The sequence below is a fragment of the Bos grunniens genome, chromosome 1 (assembly GCF_055505025.1).
Source record: "Bos grunniens cultivar Pamir isolate PY7600 chromosome 1, Bosgru_T2T1.0, whole genome shotgun sequence".
Classification (NCBI taxonomy): Eukaryota; Metazoa; Chordata; class Mammalia; order Artiodactyla; family Bovidae; genus Bos; species Bos grunniens.
The window spans coordinates 90,822,839-90,840,056 of record NC_141165.1 but is presented as its reverse complement, the minus strand read 5'-3'; the positions used below and the strand labels follow the sequence as shown (position 1 = coordinate 90,840,056).

Here is a 17,218-nt window from a genome sequence, read left to right as displayed (position 1 = left end):
ATAGGAAAAGGAGTACATCAAGGCTGTATATTGTCACCATGCTTATTTAACTTCTATGCAGAGTACATCATGAGAAACGCTGGACTGGAAGAAACACAAGCTGGAATCAAGATTGCCAGGAGAAATATCAATAACCCCAGATATGCAGATGACACCACCCTTATGGCAGAAAGTGAAGAGGAACTCAAAAGCCTCTTGATGAAGATGAAAGTGGAGAGTGAAAAAGTTGGCTTAAAGCTCAATATTCAGAAAACGAAGATCATGGCATCCGGTCCCATCACTTCATGGGAAATAGATGGGGGAACAGTGGAAACAGTGTCAGACTTTACTTTTGGGGGCTCCAAAATCACCGCAGATGGTGACTGCAGCCATGAAATTAAAAGACGCTTACTCTTTGGAAGGAAAGTTATGACCAACCTAGATAGCATATTCAAAAGCAGAGACATTACTTTGCCAAAAAAGGTCCATCTAGCCAAGGCTATGGTTTTTCCTGTGGTCATGTATGGATGTGAGAGTTGGACTGTGAAGAAGGTTGAGCGCCAAAGAATTGATGCTTTTGAACTGTGGTGTTGGAGAAGACTCTTGAGAGTCCCTTGGACTGCAAGGAGATCCAACCAGGCCATTCTGAAGATCAGCCCTGGGATTTCTTTGGAGGAAGTAATGCTAAAGCTGAAACTCCAGTACTTTGGCCACCTCATGCAGAGTTGATTCATTGGGAAAGACTCTGATGCTGGGAGGGATTGGGGGCAGGAGGAGAAGGGGACGACAGAGGATGAGATGGCTGGATGGCATCACTGACTCGATGGACGTGAGTCTGAGTGAACTCCTGGAGTTGGTGATGGACAGGGAGGCCTGGCGTGCCGTGATTCATGGGGTCACAAAGAGTCAGACACGACTGAGCGACTGAAGTGAACTGAACTGAACTGCTGCTAAGTCGCTTCAGTCGTGTCCGACTCTGTGCGACCCCATAGACGGCAGCCCATGAGGCTCCACCATCCCTGGGATTCTCCAGGCAAGAACACTGGAGTGGGTTGCCATTTCCTTCTGCAATGCATGAAAGTGAAAAGTGAAAGTGAAGTCGCTCAGTCGTGTCAGACTCGTATTGACCCCATGGACTGCAGCCCACGAGGCTCCTCCTTCCTTGGGATTTTCCAGGCAAGAGTACTGGAGTGGGGTGCCATTGCCTTCTCTGATTTAACATTATAGATAAAGCTCATTTAAATAGGCTCTGAATTCTGTGCCAATAATCCACTGGACATGGAATCCATTCCCCCCAGTAATGTGGGGTGCTGACCCTTCATTCACAGGTGTGCTAAATGGTCATAATGAAAGTTCACCGCACACATGTGGTTTTCTAAGTGCTTTATACACATCATCTCACTTAATCCTGACAACTTTCCATGAGACAAGTACTATGGCAAGTCCCACCTTACAGAAATTGAGGCTTAAAAGATGAAAGGGACTTGCCCAAGTTCACAACCCCTGTGAGTACAGAACAGGGACCTACACCTGAGTCTGACACCTGAGTCTACTCCTTGTACTCCCACAAAGAACGCATATGCTTCAGATGTAGCTCTCAGATGTCGTATTTGATGTTTACTTCAGTGTGGGGAGACAAAGACCATTATGCCCATCTTTCAGATTTGATAACAGAGGCCAGAGAAAAGAATCGGTCACTAAGCAAGGGGGTGGAAGCATGGGATCACCACCCCGTCTTTTGATTCTACACCCAGTGCTCTTTCCTCTACCAGTGAAGGGCAAGGGTCCATAAGTGGCCATCTACTGAGAAACCCCCACTCCATAGATTTGGGAAACAGGGGTAGCCAGAGGGGAACTCAGGCATCTGGGGTTTGAGCAGGCCTTGAGAGCACTTTCTGGAAGAAATCAAGGGAGCCTGAGCCACATGTTAGCCATGAATCTCAGGAAGGTGAAGGAAAACACCCAGTCCCAGACCTTTAGCCAAAGCTGTAGGCCGTCCTCTTGTCTGAGCCCAACTTCCAGGGTACTGACTTCAGAGGGGGTGGCACATTCTGTGCATTTGGCACTTTCCTCAAAAAATGAAAGTGACCAAGTAGACCATCAAGCAACAGAAGAAAAGGGAAATCCCCACAATGACTCAGCCTGCTAGGCCTGGTATCTACACAGCTCTCCACCCCCAGTCCCCAGCTGCCTCCAAACTCACGATTCTGGATGGTGATCTTGCGCTGCCGGTAATCCACCCCCAGCACAGGTTCACTCTGCCCCCGCCGCTGGGCCACGATGCGAACTTCCCGCTGGCTGTCATTGCAGTCATTGGACGGGTCCTGGCCCAGGGATAAAGCTGCTTGGTATGCTGGAGAAAGAGGACATGGGCAAGTCACACAGCAGTGAGGAATTCCCATCAAGAAAGGTGACCTTAGTGGTCCCTGGAGCAGTGAAGGTTCTCAGTGTTTCCTGAGTCTCTGCATCTCTTAGGCATCTTCTCAAAGATGGGGATCTGAGAGTCTACGTTTCTAATGAGCTCCCAGGTGAAACCATTGCTCACACTTTGAGCAGCAAGACTCCAGACCCCTCTACTGGGCCAAAATTTCCAAATCCTGAACTGAATCACCACCTCCATCCAAATGTCCCCTGCCTCATTTCCAAAGTGACTCCAGAATCTGCTCCCAAATGGTTCCTCTAACCTGCCCTCTCAATATACGTTTTGAGAGCTGTTAAATCTGCTGATGATAAATGTCTTCTACCTGGTCCCTCCTACTTTCCCACTTAATGCATGCATTTTAAGAGTAGCCCCCAGGAAACAATGCCTCAGTTTAGAAAGGGGGTGTTTTGGGAACAAGGTGAGGCTCTGTGGGTGGCTCAGTAAGTTAGGTTTTGGAGCTCATATTGTAAGATACTAGTCGGGGCTAAAAATGGTAAAGCTGATGCCTCCCCCTGCTTTGCCTCATCTTGGGAAGCTCAGGGTGAACAGGGTCTACTTCTATTCTCCAAATTTCTAAAGGTCAATTGTCCCAGGTCGGTGGTGGGAGTCTGGGCTCTTCTGTTTCTTGAGAGAGGCAGAGGTGGGCAGTGAGAGAAGGACTTAGGTTCAAGACAGCAAGAATGACATGAGTGGGGCAGTTGTCACCGAGAGGGAGGACTTGGCTAAGTGTAGGGGAGAGCCGCGCAGCATTCAGAGATGCCCACAATGAGCAGGCTACCTGTGGCCAGTGCGCTCCCAGTCACTGAGAGAGGCATGACTGTCTACCGGAAGGCTGGCCCTAGACAGGGATGTGGCAGTGGGCTGGAGGCTCACAAATGACCGTTCCTCATTCATCCTGTGGCTAGTGGGTGGGGTGGGGGATACGAGTGCACCAGGCATTAACTAGGATGCAGGACTTGCTCTGCCTTTTTACTTAATGTCTAAGCTGCCTTCATTCCTTTTTGAACAAAGTGAAACAGAAATTTTAAAATAAATTAATGGTATGTGACCCTGAATAAGTTATGTCATCTACTTGGCCTCAGCTTGTCTATCTATAAAATGAGGGAACTGCAATAAGCAATCTTTCTGGCTTCTTGTCACTATAAGGATTTGTGATCCTAAATAATTCCTAACCCTAATGGCAGTACTTCACAGAGGGGCCTTGGGAGAGTGGGGGGCAAGAGTGGGGAGGAGGGCACTCACATGCAGAGTAGTAGTCAAAGATGGGGTCCTTGCAGAAGGACTTGAAGCGCCACGTCACGACCACATCCTGGAGCTGGGCAGAGGTGGTGTAGTCACATTTGAGGATGACGGAGGCAAACAGGGTGACATAGCGCTCCGTGTGCTGGACCGTCACCAGCAAGGACATGCAGCCTGCAGCCAAGAGCAGAAGACAATGCTGAAGGACTCTAAGGGGTGACTTCCTTCTATTCATGGGGCAAGAAAAGCAATGTCCATAAGCAAACACACTGCCTGGCTGGTTGGGAGCAGCTCACAGGCAATTGTCTTACTCAGCCTGGGCGGGGTTGTGGTGGATATTACAGACACCCTGGAGGAGATGGAGGGAAAAAAGAGGAAGAATCATGACTCCTAAGTTGGCTACAGTCCATATGGAGTGATGACACATCCAACAATGATAAAGAAATGATATTAAAAGAAGGCCATAAAAGAATGACTTTGCTAGTGTAGATATTTTTTCATGTCACTTCTCTTCTTAAAATGTTTTCCCATTTCCCTAAGGATAAAGTTCAACCTCTGTACCCTGGCCTAGGAGACCAGTCAGGTCTGCTTTCAGCCTTTCTCTGGGGCCTCATCTCCCTTCATGCCCCACTCTGACAGAGGGCTTTGGACACTCTAGACTTGCCTCCGTCCTTCTCGTGCTAGGATCAACGTCTTCCGCAGGTCATCCCAGGTGTACATCTCTTGTGGAGCACTCTTCCACATCACCAGTTGCCACTCCACTCCCTTCACCAGGCTAAGCAAGATTTCTTTCTTAGGTTTTCAGCTGCACCCTTGCCTCCTCTGACTGCAAGTCTGGAAGAGGGGGCTTCCTCTGTTTTCCCAAAGTGCCCTGCCCTACCTCTGGCAGCACTTTTCACACTTCTTGGGGATGGCCTGGCTACTGTAGGCTTGGAGGCCTACTGGGCTTGCTTCTGGCTCACTGTTCAAACACAAGAGCCTCATACTGGCACCTGTCACCTCCTTAAAAAGTGAAGTCACTCAGTCATGTCCAGCTCTTTGCAACCCCATGGACTATAGCCTGCCAGGCTCCTCTGTCCATGGAATTCTCCAGGCCAGAATACTGGAGTGGGTGCCCATCTCCAGGGGATCTTTCCAACCCAGGGATCAAACCCAGGTCTCCCACATTGCAGGCAGAATCTTTACCTTCTGAGCCACCAGGAAGCCCTTAGCACCCAACAAATGTACGTTCATTCATGTTGAATACATGATGGAATGAATGACAGTGAAAATTGGCAGTACAACTGGTCCAACATAAGCACAAAACAAATTAAAAAAAAAAATGATCAGACTGACAATTTTTTTTCACAAAAGATTTGAAGGAACTAACAATTTTTCTTTTACTTTTAAAAACTTTCTCCCCTTACCTTCCAAATCTACAGATATACTTAAAGCTCCAAGTCTGTGTTGATGAGGAACCAGGTGGCACAGAAATGTCAGGTGGGACTTTGACATGGTCAGAGGTCCACACATTACCAGCATCTTCAGATGTTCCTGTGTCAATATGGATTCTAGGCCCAGTTATAGGGGCCTTCTTACAGCAGGTTTAATGTGGAGAAATAGTACCCAAACTTGAGCATACATCACCAGGAGGACTTGTGACAGCCCAGATCACTGTCAGCGGGAGTTTCTAATTCAGTAGGACTTGGGTGGGACCCAAGAACTTACATCTAATAAATTTCCAGGAGATTCTGATACTACTTCTCTGGGCACCGTACTTTGAGGACCACTGGTATAGACTAGCTAAATTAAACCCAGGCTTTGGACTCAGATACAGTTGGGTTCAAATCAAACTGTACTACTCACTTGGACACTGGAGAAGTTATTTACTCTCTCTGAGCCTGTGTTTCCTCAGCTATGAACAGAGATTGTATAAGTACTAACCTCATCAGGTCCTTGCAAGAATGCAGTGAAATAATCCACACTTCTGGCACCTGCCATGGTAACTGGCAAGGTGCTGGCATATATGCTGCCATGGTGGTGACAGTGTATGAGTCTTTTTCCTTTCTCCCTTATTCTGAGGGCCATGGAGAAAGGGGTTCAAGTTAGAAGTCTCTCCAATAGAGTTCTCAAGTGGAGCTGTGTTCATTTTGACTGAGTTACTCCCACAAACAAAACAGTCACCCCCTCACCTTTCAGAGCCGCTGGATGGGCCTGGCTCAATGGCCAGAGCCATGAGCATGGTGCTGGGTCCTGCCTCACCTAGACACAACCCTCCTAATACAGAACACCATGGTTTATGATGGGATCAGCATCCACTTTTCTCATGTCCACAGAGAGACAGCAAGATGCTGTGCTGCTTGGGATAGACTCTGGTCCCCAGAAATGACCTGAGCCCTCTTCAGGGCTGAGCTGTAATGAGGATGTGCCAGTGATAGCCATGCTAGAGAGGGTCTGCAGAAGTGTGGGGGGAGACCTGTGGGTGGGGAACCATCACAGAAGGAAGAGAGAGTTACGCTAGATTCTAAAAACAAGGTAGGATTAAGATGATATGTGAAAAACAGGAAGAGGGCAGAGAGACTCATTGAGTCACGATAGAAGAAAGGAGTGAGCAAAGGCACTTATCATGAAGAGGCCGTTCCTTGGGGAATCTGAAGGAACCAGTCCAGCTGGGGCCTCTGGCTTTACGGTGATAAATAAGATGATAAATAAGTGAGATGATGGTGGGGAGTGGGAGTAGGCAAATGGGGTGGTGTGTAAATTACACTCCAGAATCTGTTTCTAGTTAATGGATAATCACTGAAGGTTTTTCTGAAAAGGAATAATAAGGTGAAAGTGGTGTTTTTAGGAAGATGGATGACTTTCTTATTTAGCTGTGAATGGGAAAAGAGCATCATTTTGAAAATAAGCCTTGAGGAGCTTGTGGTCGGGGGGTGGGGAGGGTGGGGAGAGCTGCTGTCTGTATTAGCTGTAGGATTCCTGAAGTCAGTCCAATAAGAATCAAGAGCTAATGACTAGTATCTGAAACTTAACATGGATTATTTCATAATCTGATTTTTTTACTTTTGCTTCTCCACCTTCACCACCTTTTTTTTCCCAGAACTGACCTGGATTAAACCTTGGAGCTTTTACCCAACACAGCTTTAACTGAACAGAAGAAGCAGCTGCAGTAAGATCTGACAACAAATAGGATGGCATTGTCAACATTAGCTTATTTTGATCAGTAACTTGCATTGATTGAAATAGAGAGAAAAAAACTGACTGGCAATCTAAGCAAAATCCTAGACTCACAAAGAACTTTCATATATTTCCTTCTACTCACTATCTTTATGAGCCCCAGGGAGAAACAAGCTGTGCCACTGCATACACAGCAAACCTGAGACTGGACAAGGCAAGTGGCTTGTCTGTGGTCATTCATTTTCTAAAGTGGTTGGAACCAAGACTCTGCCCTGAGCAGAATCAAGCTATTTTTTTAAATAGAGGAAGATGTTTGGTATTCAATAGCTTGCACATAATCAGAGCATGGGGCCAAGCTACACATGCAATACTTAATATAGTACAGGCAGCAGTTACTCTAATACCATCATTAGTAAACTATGTGTCCTTGATTTTGTCGAATGGTAATCTGATACAAACGACAGTTTGTTCAAAGGACTCCAGTCAACGTTATTTGTATAGAGGTAGAATATACGTGGGGGGGCGGGGGGTGGGGTGGATAGTACGGGTGTGCCAGGAGTCAGAGATAAGTATTTGGTTGGAGCCAGAAATTACTCTGGGGTAACTTTGAAGATGGCTGAATCTGACACCCTGAGGCAGAAGAATGGGGACAAGGGTGATCACCTTCATTACCAAATGTTCACTCAGCTTCTCTTCCATGAATGCCCTTATTATGGACAAACCACACGTGGGGTGACATGACTCACCTTTACCGTCAGAACTGGCTTTGCTGCTCTTTTATCCTTTCTTTAATTTCATCCCTTAAGTGAATTTCAAGCCTTGAATTATGACAGGTTGCCATGTATTTGACCATATTGCACTCACTCACACTCCCTCCAGGGGTCTGTGAGCCCCACAGCACCCTGCACAGTTCCCAGACCTTCACCCTCTGCCCAGTCCCATGTGGAGAGCGAGGGCGTCTCTCAGGACAAAGGTACTGACCGACCAGCAAACCTTTCTCCCTTCTTCTCAGCTGCTGCTCTGGATCTCAGCATCTACTGTGTGCCAGGTGATAAACATACACTGTCTCCAGTCCTCACAAAGACCCCTAGGGTGGGGTCAGTCCTGGCCATAGCTGTGGGCAGAAGTTCAGAGACTATAATAAGCCAAGCCCTCTCAGCCTCAGTATTTTGAACTGGAGTCTTGCTCATACCAAAACTCAATCTTTCCCAAGCAAGCAAGCCTGACCTTCCAAGCAGAAGTCAGGAACTGGACTCTCAAAAAGCAGGAGGAATTTCCAGATTGGGAGGAAGGGGAGGGAAGTAGCAAGACAGCCCATTTCAAAGTCAGAAACTTCCCATCTTCTCCTTTAGCCTCTAATTTCTCTGTAAAATTAACCACATTGGGCATGCACACTATCAAGCAGGTAAAGTTTTCAAGAAAAGACTAAGGGCAGCAGAATCTGGGCTGAAAATATGAAGAGATTTAAAAAGATAAGTGTTCTGTTTATACATGTCCTGGTTGCATCTTTGATCTTTTAAACTTAGTTCTATTGACTTATCAAATTCTTAGATTTTCTTTCTATTCTCATTCTCTTCATCATGTGGCATCTCCTTCTCCCCAGTTTATCACCATCTAATTTCCTAGTTGTCTTTATACTTTTCTCCTTAAATTCTGGAAACTGTGTTTTCTGGGTTCAAATTTTGCCTCCACTCCCCCACTAGCTAAAAGACCTGATAAGTTATTTCCAAACTAAGGTTGTTTCTCTACATGCAAAATTAGGATGATGATAATATGTGTTTGAATAAGTAATAGTGAGGACTAAAGGAGATAAATATGTCCAGCATTTAGCAAAAAGCCTGGCACATAATAGACACTTGATAAATGTCAGCTATTATTTGTATCATTTTTTATCTTGTCCATTTTAAGAGGTTGAGATCAACTGAGAATAGCATGTAAAAGCATTTTTGAAAGAATTAAAATAATACAAATGTAAGCAGTCATTACTGCCTTCTTTTTGCAAAATGAGTTACTGCACTAAAAGCTTTTAAAGCTGTGTCTTACCTGGCAAACCCATTCAGTTGGTCTCCTCTGTGAAAGAGGAAGAGGGATCTGTCATGTAAGGGTGGAAAGGTGACTTCAGATGAGATAACGGAGCCCATGGGAAGGAGAGAAGGGGAAGGGGATTCTCAGTTTCCCGCCATGAGGTACTTTCCAAGACTACGCTGATGCGCAGAGCCGGGACTATCACTCTGCGTTAAGGTGGAAGGAGAATATACCAAAGAAAGAAGAGTATCTTTACAATTCAATGCCATGTGTTCCCAAATAGATGCATATCTTTGCACATTTATTTATTCAGCCTGTTTTCCCCATGTAGTAGAGTGGGAAAGATGTTTAATAAGTTTCTAGAAATTATTATCTATACAGCATAGGGATCTAGGTAAAATTTTTTTTTTAACTAAAAATCATTTTCAGGGGACTGGTTGTCATTTCCCCTCCTTTTCACACGAAGGGTCTTGCTTGGAAGGGAGTGGAAGGCAGGGCGGAGAGCAAAGTGTTTCCCAGCAAGAAACAGTAGCCTACTGCTGCCTCGATGGAAGGTCTTGATTCCTGTTTTTCAGGCACCCAGGCACCTCTGCTCCAGTCAGCAGGTTAACAAAAGTACACAGATTTAATCCTATCAGAGTTTATGTCAGGGCAAGCTATCTCCCCAAGTATATTTACCATCGGTACTTGTCATATTTCCTTAGATAACAGTGCAAACAGGAAAAGAATCCAGAGGAAGAGGGCCTGGCAATGCACGGACAAGAGTTAAGGGACAGGGAGAGCTAGGACAGGAAAAAAGGGGAGAAGAAACCGGTTGGGATGCAGAAGGAAGTACGTCTATGAGTTACACGGTTAACAAAGATCTGGGTGCACTTAACAGTGTTAGGCTTGGAGTGGCAGAAGCCTATGGCTGCCCTGGGGAGGAAAATGTAACTACTGAGCATTTCGATGTTGGTCAGCATGGTATTGAGGGTTTATTATACAGTATGTCCTTTAACCTTGGCAAATCCCTATGAGATCAGCCTTATTTTCATCTCAATATCATAGATGAGGAAAATCCTCAGGTAGATTAAATAACTGGGCTGAAGCCACACAGCTAATAAATAGCAAGACTAAATTTACGCTTATACCTCTAAAATCTCAAATCCTACAATTTCCACTGTACCACTTGCCTTCTAGGTAAGTTTCCTAATGGCAGAGGTTTAACCCCTTAAGGGACATTTACAAATTTACTTCAATCATTTTGTAGAGAAATCCCTTTTTTTCTTCATAAGATAAATAATAAGAAACTTAAACAAGAGAGAAGGGTATAAAGTAAAAAGTTCCTCCTTGCTCACCATGAACTCTAGTCTCCAGAAGCACCATAATTTTGTGTCTATCCTCCACATCTTTTCCAACACTGTTTTTTTTTAATTAATCATATTATGTGCATTGACTCACAATTTTGTTTTTTCTTCAAACTAATGAAATATCATTATATTCTTTATCAGTATAAATAGATATAATTTTTTTAGTGACTGCGTGAAAAGTCACTACATGGATGAACCATAATTTACCCCTTTTGCTAATGATGGGCATTTAGGTACTTCTAAATTTGCATTATCACAAACAATGCCGAAATAACTTATTGAAGTGAATACCTTTATGTTATATTAGGTATCTCTTTACAAAAGTCCTTTTTTATTCCAGTAGGATGTATTTCTCAAAGTGAGATTGCTAGGTCAAAGGGGATGAGGCTTTTAATAAATAATTCAGTAAAGAAATTTATAGTCCCATGAGCAGTGTGTGACACTCCCATGTATCACCACAATCTTTCCAACAGGGGAGAATATCAATCTTAAAAAAAATTCTGATAACCTACTAAGTGAAAAAAATAGCTTCTCAGGTGGTTTGAATTTGGTATCCTTTAGTTATTATGAGTAGAGGACAACAAGCCCTGAGAGGCAGATGCGCGGGGTTTCCCAAAGTCATTCGCTCAGGCCAGTGACTCAACCGTGTACCCACATGCTAATCTCAGCGCACATGCAAATTTAAGTCTCACCAGAATGACAAATTTCTGTGTGCCCTGGGCCTCCAGAGGTCACTCACTCACTCACTCACTTATTGAATACCTACTATGAGACAAGCACTGTTTCAGATGATGGGGGTAAAGTAGCTGATGAGAGACAAGGTCCCTGAACTCTTGGAACTTATACTTTTGGTGGGCAAGTCAATAATAAACAAGTAAATGCATAAACAAGGTACATCTGGTCATGGCTGAGCTTTACAGGATTGCTCAGAAACTGGTAGAGCTTTGTATAACAAGTCCTGCTACTCTACAATAAGAGCCAAGACAGACACCCAGGCTCAAATCCTCCTCATAGCTCTTCTTGGCTGTTTCAGAATCTAAATTGGGCCCCAAATCTAAATCCTCCTCCTCCTATTCAAACTTGGGTTCTTCCCTATTTCCCATCTCAGTCAATGTGCAAGACTGAAAACTAGGTCTTGTCCTTGACATCTCTTTCTCCCTCACACTCCCTACAAAACCTATTATCAAACTGCTTTTATTTATCTCCCTACTATTTCTGGGATCCCTCTCTCTCCATTTTCACCATCACCCCAGCACAAGCTCCATCACTTCCAGCCTGGATACTGCTTCAGTTAACTGGTACCTGCACACACTCTGGTTTTCTTCCATGTGGATAGCACACTGCTGTCCACCTCCCAACTCTTTCTCTTTAAATATCTCCAAAAGCTGTGCACTGTTCTCAGGATAAATACACAGCCTCCTACCATGATCCATGAGACTACGCGATCTGGTCCTACCCACCCCTGCCTCCTTCCCACCACATGGAAAGGCTTCCTCCTCTCAGTCATGGAGACATTCTTGCCATCCCTCATTCTCACTGAGCTCCTATTCAGCAGCCTTGCACATGCTATTAATTTGTCTGGGATGATTACACCTCAGCTGTCAACTCAAGTATCATTTCTCCAGAGACAGCCTCCCGAATGAGCAAAATCCGTCTATTACAACCTCTTGTTGTACCTTGTATCTCTTTCTCATGGTCCCTGTCATAGCTGTATTTCCACATTTCTTTGTTTGTCCTTCAGACCATAAACACCATAGAGTCCAAGGCCATGTCTACTTTTGTTTGAGAGCATGTCTGGTACATGGTATACATTAAACATCTGGCAAATAAACAAATTCGTACAAGAAAGGGTAAACTGCCTGGAACAAATTTTAAGTGCTCTGAAAGTACAGAAAATAAATGGTTAAAGTTAACCATTTGTAATATGGCCAGACAAAAAGCAAGGAAGAAGAGAGTATGTTGGGGGTGGGAAGGGTACAAGAGGATGCTCATAGCAGTGGAGACATAGCTGCCCAAGTTAGTGAGGCCAGAATGAGTGGGTCTTGAATTCCAAAGAGCTTTAATCCACTCATACAGACTATGGGGATCTAGTAGAGGTTCTTAGAGCATTAAAGTGAAGGTGCATGCATGCTATACGTTGCTTCAGTCATGTCCGACTCTTTGCAACCCTATGGATTGCAGCCCGCCAGGCTCCTCTGTCCAAGGAATTTTCCAGGCAAGAATACTGGAGTGGGTTGTCATTTCCTACTCCAGGGGATCTTCCTGAACTAGGGATGGAGCCCTTGTCTCCTATGTCTCGTGCATTGGCAGATGGATTCTTTACCACTAGTGCCACCTGGGAAGCCCACTACAGTGAAGGTGGGAAAAATTAACCCAGGTAGGTTAACCTATCATCTGTGTGGAGAATGGTTGGAACTAGACAAAGAAGTAGCAGGCCTAGAGGTAAGGAGATGGTTAAGCTGCTGGGATTAAGCAACAGAACATGGTACTGGGTTTGGGAAATGAAGAAAGTGTCAAATCCTTTCCTTGACCCACCTAAGATTTGTATTTTGGAAGATCTAGAAATGAGTACCAGAGAAAGACATGATCAGTCTTTTTAATTCTTAAAACACACAATTTTCTTTCTCCCCTAAGGACTTCAAATAATGAAATAAAGTATTAGGCTGAAAGAAACCCAGGCAAACAGTACAGTAATTACCCACCATCTCATCCCACTGCATTGCTGTTGGGGCAAGATGTTTAATAATTAACATCTGGTTAGACATCCCAGGGGCTTCCCAGGTGGTGCCAGTCATAAAGAACCACCTGCCAGCGCAGGAGACATAAGAGACATGGGGTCAGTTCCTGGATTGGCAAGATCGCCTGGAGGAAGACATGGCAACCCACTCCAGTAATTTTCCCTACAGAATCCCATGGACAGAGGAGCCTGTAGGGCTACAGTCCAAAGGGTCACAGAGTTGGATACGACTACAGTGACTTAGTACACATACATGCAGACATCCCAGAGGTAGTCAATTTCCATTTCTACCAGGATTCAATGAGACAGAACAAACCTGCTCCATGGTATGAAATAGATGTAAGAGCATGGCCTAAGAGTGAGGATGCCAGGATCCTCATCCCAACCCTCAAACCAACTCCACTGTGTCAACCTTAGACATCTGACTTCTCTGCACAGATTTCCTTATCTGTAAAATTGGCTGGGAGGGGAAGACAAGGACTGGGGGTGATTTCTACTTGTGTTCCCAGAGCACTGCATTCTGAGAGGTACTTCAGGGAGCCTCACAGGAGGTGAGGGGTGGGGCAAGGGAGAGGAGCAGTACGCAGTCCCTTATCCACCACCTGAGAAGCTCCACTTTACTATTTACTGTATCAGGGACCAAGGCATATTAGGGCTTCCCGGGTGGTAAAGAGTCTGCCTGCAGTGCTGAAAACCTGGGTTCAATCCCTGGTTGAGGAAGATCCCCTGGAGAAGGAAATGGCAACCCACTCCAGTATTCTTGCCTGGAAAACCCCACGAACAGAGGAGGCTGGCAGGCTATAGTCCATGGGGTTGCAAGGAGTCAGACATGACTGAGCAACTTCACAAGATGTATTAGATCTTCAGTATGATCCCAACCTTCACAACCACCACCAAATGAAAGCTAATGGTTTAAATGCTAAGAATCTTGTTCTTTAGAAGTCAGCTGTCTGATTTCCCAAAGAATGGTAACACAAGTTGATAGCTACATGGATCTATAAGTTAACACCCTTCTAAGATCTTTTTAAAAAGTCACAAAAGCACAAATGACACACAACCTTCTAGAATCTGGGGAAAAAAACTAACTTTTCTTTCTAGGAATAAAGTTTGAGTTTGGATGATGGTAACAAGTGCTATTAGCCATTAATGCAAAGGGCTGCAGGAACTTAATTTAGCCTTATCTTAATAGTCTGTTTTAAGAAGCAAATATTACTTGTGTGATAAAACTTTCTTCCTTTTTAAAGAAAAAAAGTTCAGAGAATTACACACACAAACCCTCTGATCTCGCCACAGCTCCAAACATAAAGACTATGGTAACTTCACAGGACTTCCTGACCTCAGAGGCTTCGTCAGAAGCCAAGCCACACCAACTAGCCAGTGTACCCACATCTGACATAATCTCATTACTCACCCATACTTTGCAACTGCAGAAACTTGGATGCTAATCAGAGGGCTGGGCTGCCTCTTCTTTAGAAACAGAAGACAAAAAGGTGATAGACCAAAATGAATACATTCTAGTGCAGGGTTTTCCAAAGTTCATACCTCAGTTTGCAGTGGATCTTGAAAAAAAACATCAACTTACTGGATTTTTCTAGTAAGTTGCTGCTAATTTGGGGATTACTTTCTACGAATTTAAATGTTACTAAAGTAATATTTATTAAATTAATACTTTTAATCCAACATAGTGACTGTTTTTGTGTGTGTGTGTGTATACCTCTTGCTCCTATTTTATAAATCTCATATATGTGTGTACATGTCACAATGCAAACTATATTTCTTCTGGACTTAGGACTTTTCCGTGTTTAGCATTCTCTGGTTTTAAAATGTGTAACGCAGGTAGGCTTCCATTTAATGAATACCAGGCAAACACAGCAATCTGTATTATTTGACCACCCCAGCAGGAAATGGCAACCCACTCCAATATTCTTGCCTGGAGAATCCCAGGGACGGGAGAGCCGGGTGGGCTGCCATCTATGGGGTTGCACAGAGTCGGACACGACTGAAGCAACGCGGCAGCAGCAGCATCCTGGCTACTCACACAGCATGGCTGGTTCATGAACACATGGAGCTCTACTTTCCGAAGACTTTGTCCATTTAGCAATTTGTTTACTTTACGAATATACCCTTTGGTTATGGTCATTGTATTTGAAAAATATTCAGTGCTCAATATTCCTCACAAAAACAGAACAGCTTTTAAAATATGCTGGTGATTTAAGGATTGAGGTTTATACCCTAATGGGATTTTTGTCTGTAAGGCTTCTTTCCTTATTCTTTTTTCCTAAATGACTGCTGGCTACAAGTCCTAATTCTGGGGATGGCATGCTCAGGGCGAGAGTGAGAGTAGACTTCAACTTTCCTAAAAAGATAGCTCAAGGAGCTTCAGAAATCCCTAGCTGCTATGGAGTTTGAGCTAAACATGTGAGGCACAGGAGAGAAGTCTGTGCAAAACTGTGGGATTTTTACGAATTTGTTTTCACAGTCTAAGCTGGTGACTGTTCTAGTAGAATTTCGGGCACTTCCATGTCGGTACAGTTCAGTCCATTTCCTTGTGTATCATGAGTGTCCAACATTCACCCTCCTCAGCTTCAGACAATTTATAGGACCCACATTCTACAGAAAATGTGGTAAGCCAAAGACCTTAGGGATAACAGTTTTCTAGCCTTTTGCAATTCTCCCTCCCTTTCATTCTCAGCATTAAGCTTAAAAAGAATTATAGAATCTTGTCTGAATGAGATCTGATTACATCTGAGCTATCTTCATGTCCTCTCAAACTTGTAGAAACGAAATTCTTCCTGTACCTTCATATTACATCTTTTCCCGAAGAGAAATATAAGACTCAAACTGGTCTGTGAGCAAACTGAGCTGACCTCCCACTGACAACTAAGAGGTGAGAGGGTGGCTATTCCTAAAAGAGGGAAGTAAAAAAGGTAAAATGAAATAGAACAGGGCAGAACTTCCAAGGGAACTCAGGTTCCAGTTTGCAAGGTCACACCTACATTTCAATTGAAAAGGGCTGAAAGAACCTACACATTCTTTCACTATGCTCTCTCTTCCCACCTGATTTCACTCATGCAGATCATGGCCTGCTATTTCCCCAACTGATACACTGAGACACACAAAACCATGCTTTCAAAGCACAGAGGATTGGCCTGGAGGTTAAGGAAATGAAAATGGTGGATGGATGAACACTTGATGGGGAGACAATGATCATGGGGTAAAGTTAGGGAAGTGAGCGGATACAAAGCAGAAAAGTGACACTGAACATGGTTAGCAAAGAACCTCCTGTTGTGATCCTATAAAATAGTAATAGATTCTGAATCATATCGAACTTTCCATCATATACTGAGGATACATATACCTCTCAGGAACGAAATAAGTGTATTTCTGAGCCAATATGGTTGTCACCATATCTAAAACCTATGACAAGTATCAGATGAAAGGAAAAAGTAATTAGGAATTGAAAGAGTGGTGTTTCTGCCTCTATCACTCCGGTTTTAGAGACCAAGAAGTGCCTAGGGAGCAGGAGGCCAGAGGCTCTGAGTTTCTTTCTTAGTTGCACCTGTTTCGTAAAGGCCTAAGCTAATAAAAGTAAACAGGTTCCCACAGGCAGAAACTCGATCCAGTCTCCGCACATCCTGGCGCCCATGCCAAGAGCCACCAGAGCGCGGCCCAGGCCTCCTCTGTTCCGCCTGCGGCCAACTCTGTTAGGCCAGGCAACAATGGCTTCCTCTCTCCTTGGGCCTGGCTAGGACCCATTTTCCCATGGCTCACCTGTTGGGAGCCAGGTGAAGAGCAGCAGCCAAGGTGCGGGCAGCTCGGAGCCCATACCGGCGCTCTCCGGCCCCTTTCAGCTCAGGGACTGCGGGGACACTGTGTCTTTCTTCATCAGCGACCCGTCCACGACGCACCACTTCGCCAAGAAATCCCTCCGTTTTGCCCTCACTCGGCGCAGCGCGGCCGGTGGACCGACCCTGGGCCCGGGGCAGGTACCGCCGCCTCCTGCCCACCTGGGGCGCTCCTCGCGGCTCCGCCTCCAGCTCCTAGTACCAGGGCTTCCTGCTCCGCCCCCGGCCCCCGCCCGCGGCCACCTTTCATACCTGCCTCCGCCCCCAGGCAGGCTGCCAGGTGATTCTCCTCAGTGAAACAGCGTTTCCTGCCACTCTCCGCTTTGTCTACGGAGCCTGTTACCATATTTTCCAGAAGTTCTCGGGAAATCTTACGCCTAGCAAATTTCTCCCCGTTTGTAAAATTCTGTGGATATAACTTTTTAGGGAATATTTCCTGCCGTATGTTTCCATTCACTCATACATG

At 44.9% G+C, this 17,218-nt stretch overlaps 1 protein-coding gene across 4 annotated transcripts in view; it reads right to left on the bottom strand.

Annotated features, from left to right (window-relative positions):
- Positions 1 to 16,947, bottom strand: part of ILDR1 (immunoglobulin like domain containing receptor 1) — a 34,645-nt gene extending 17,698 nt beyond the window's left edge. For 3 of the 4 annotated variants that reach the window (XM_086403520.1, XM_086403494.1, XM_086403502.1), the window contains exons 1-3: positions 16,679 to 16,940; positions 3,644 to 3,814; positions 2,183 to 2,332 (exon numbers count right to left, since the gene is read on the bottom strand). In XM_086403520.1, coding sequence (XP_086259646.1) covers positions 2,183 to 2,332; positions 3,644 to 3,814; positions 16,679 to 16,733 — 376 coding nt within the window. In that variant the 5' untranslated portion in view covers positions 16,734 to 16,940. Of the gene's footprint in view, positions 1 to 2,182; positions 2,333 to 3,643; positions 3,815 to 16,678 lie in introns of all 4 variants that reach the window. The other variant, XM_086403509.1, reaches the window with a different exon arrangement.
- Positions 16,948 to 17,218: the final 271 nt, after the last annotated feature.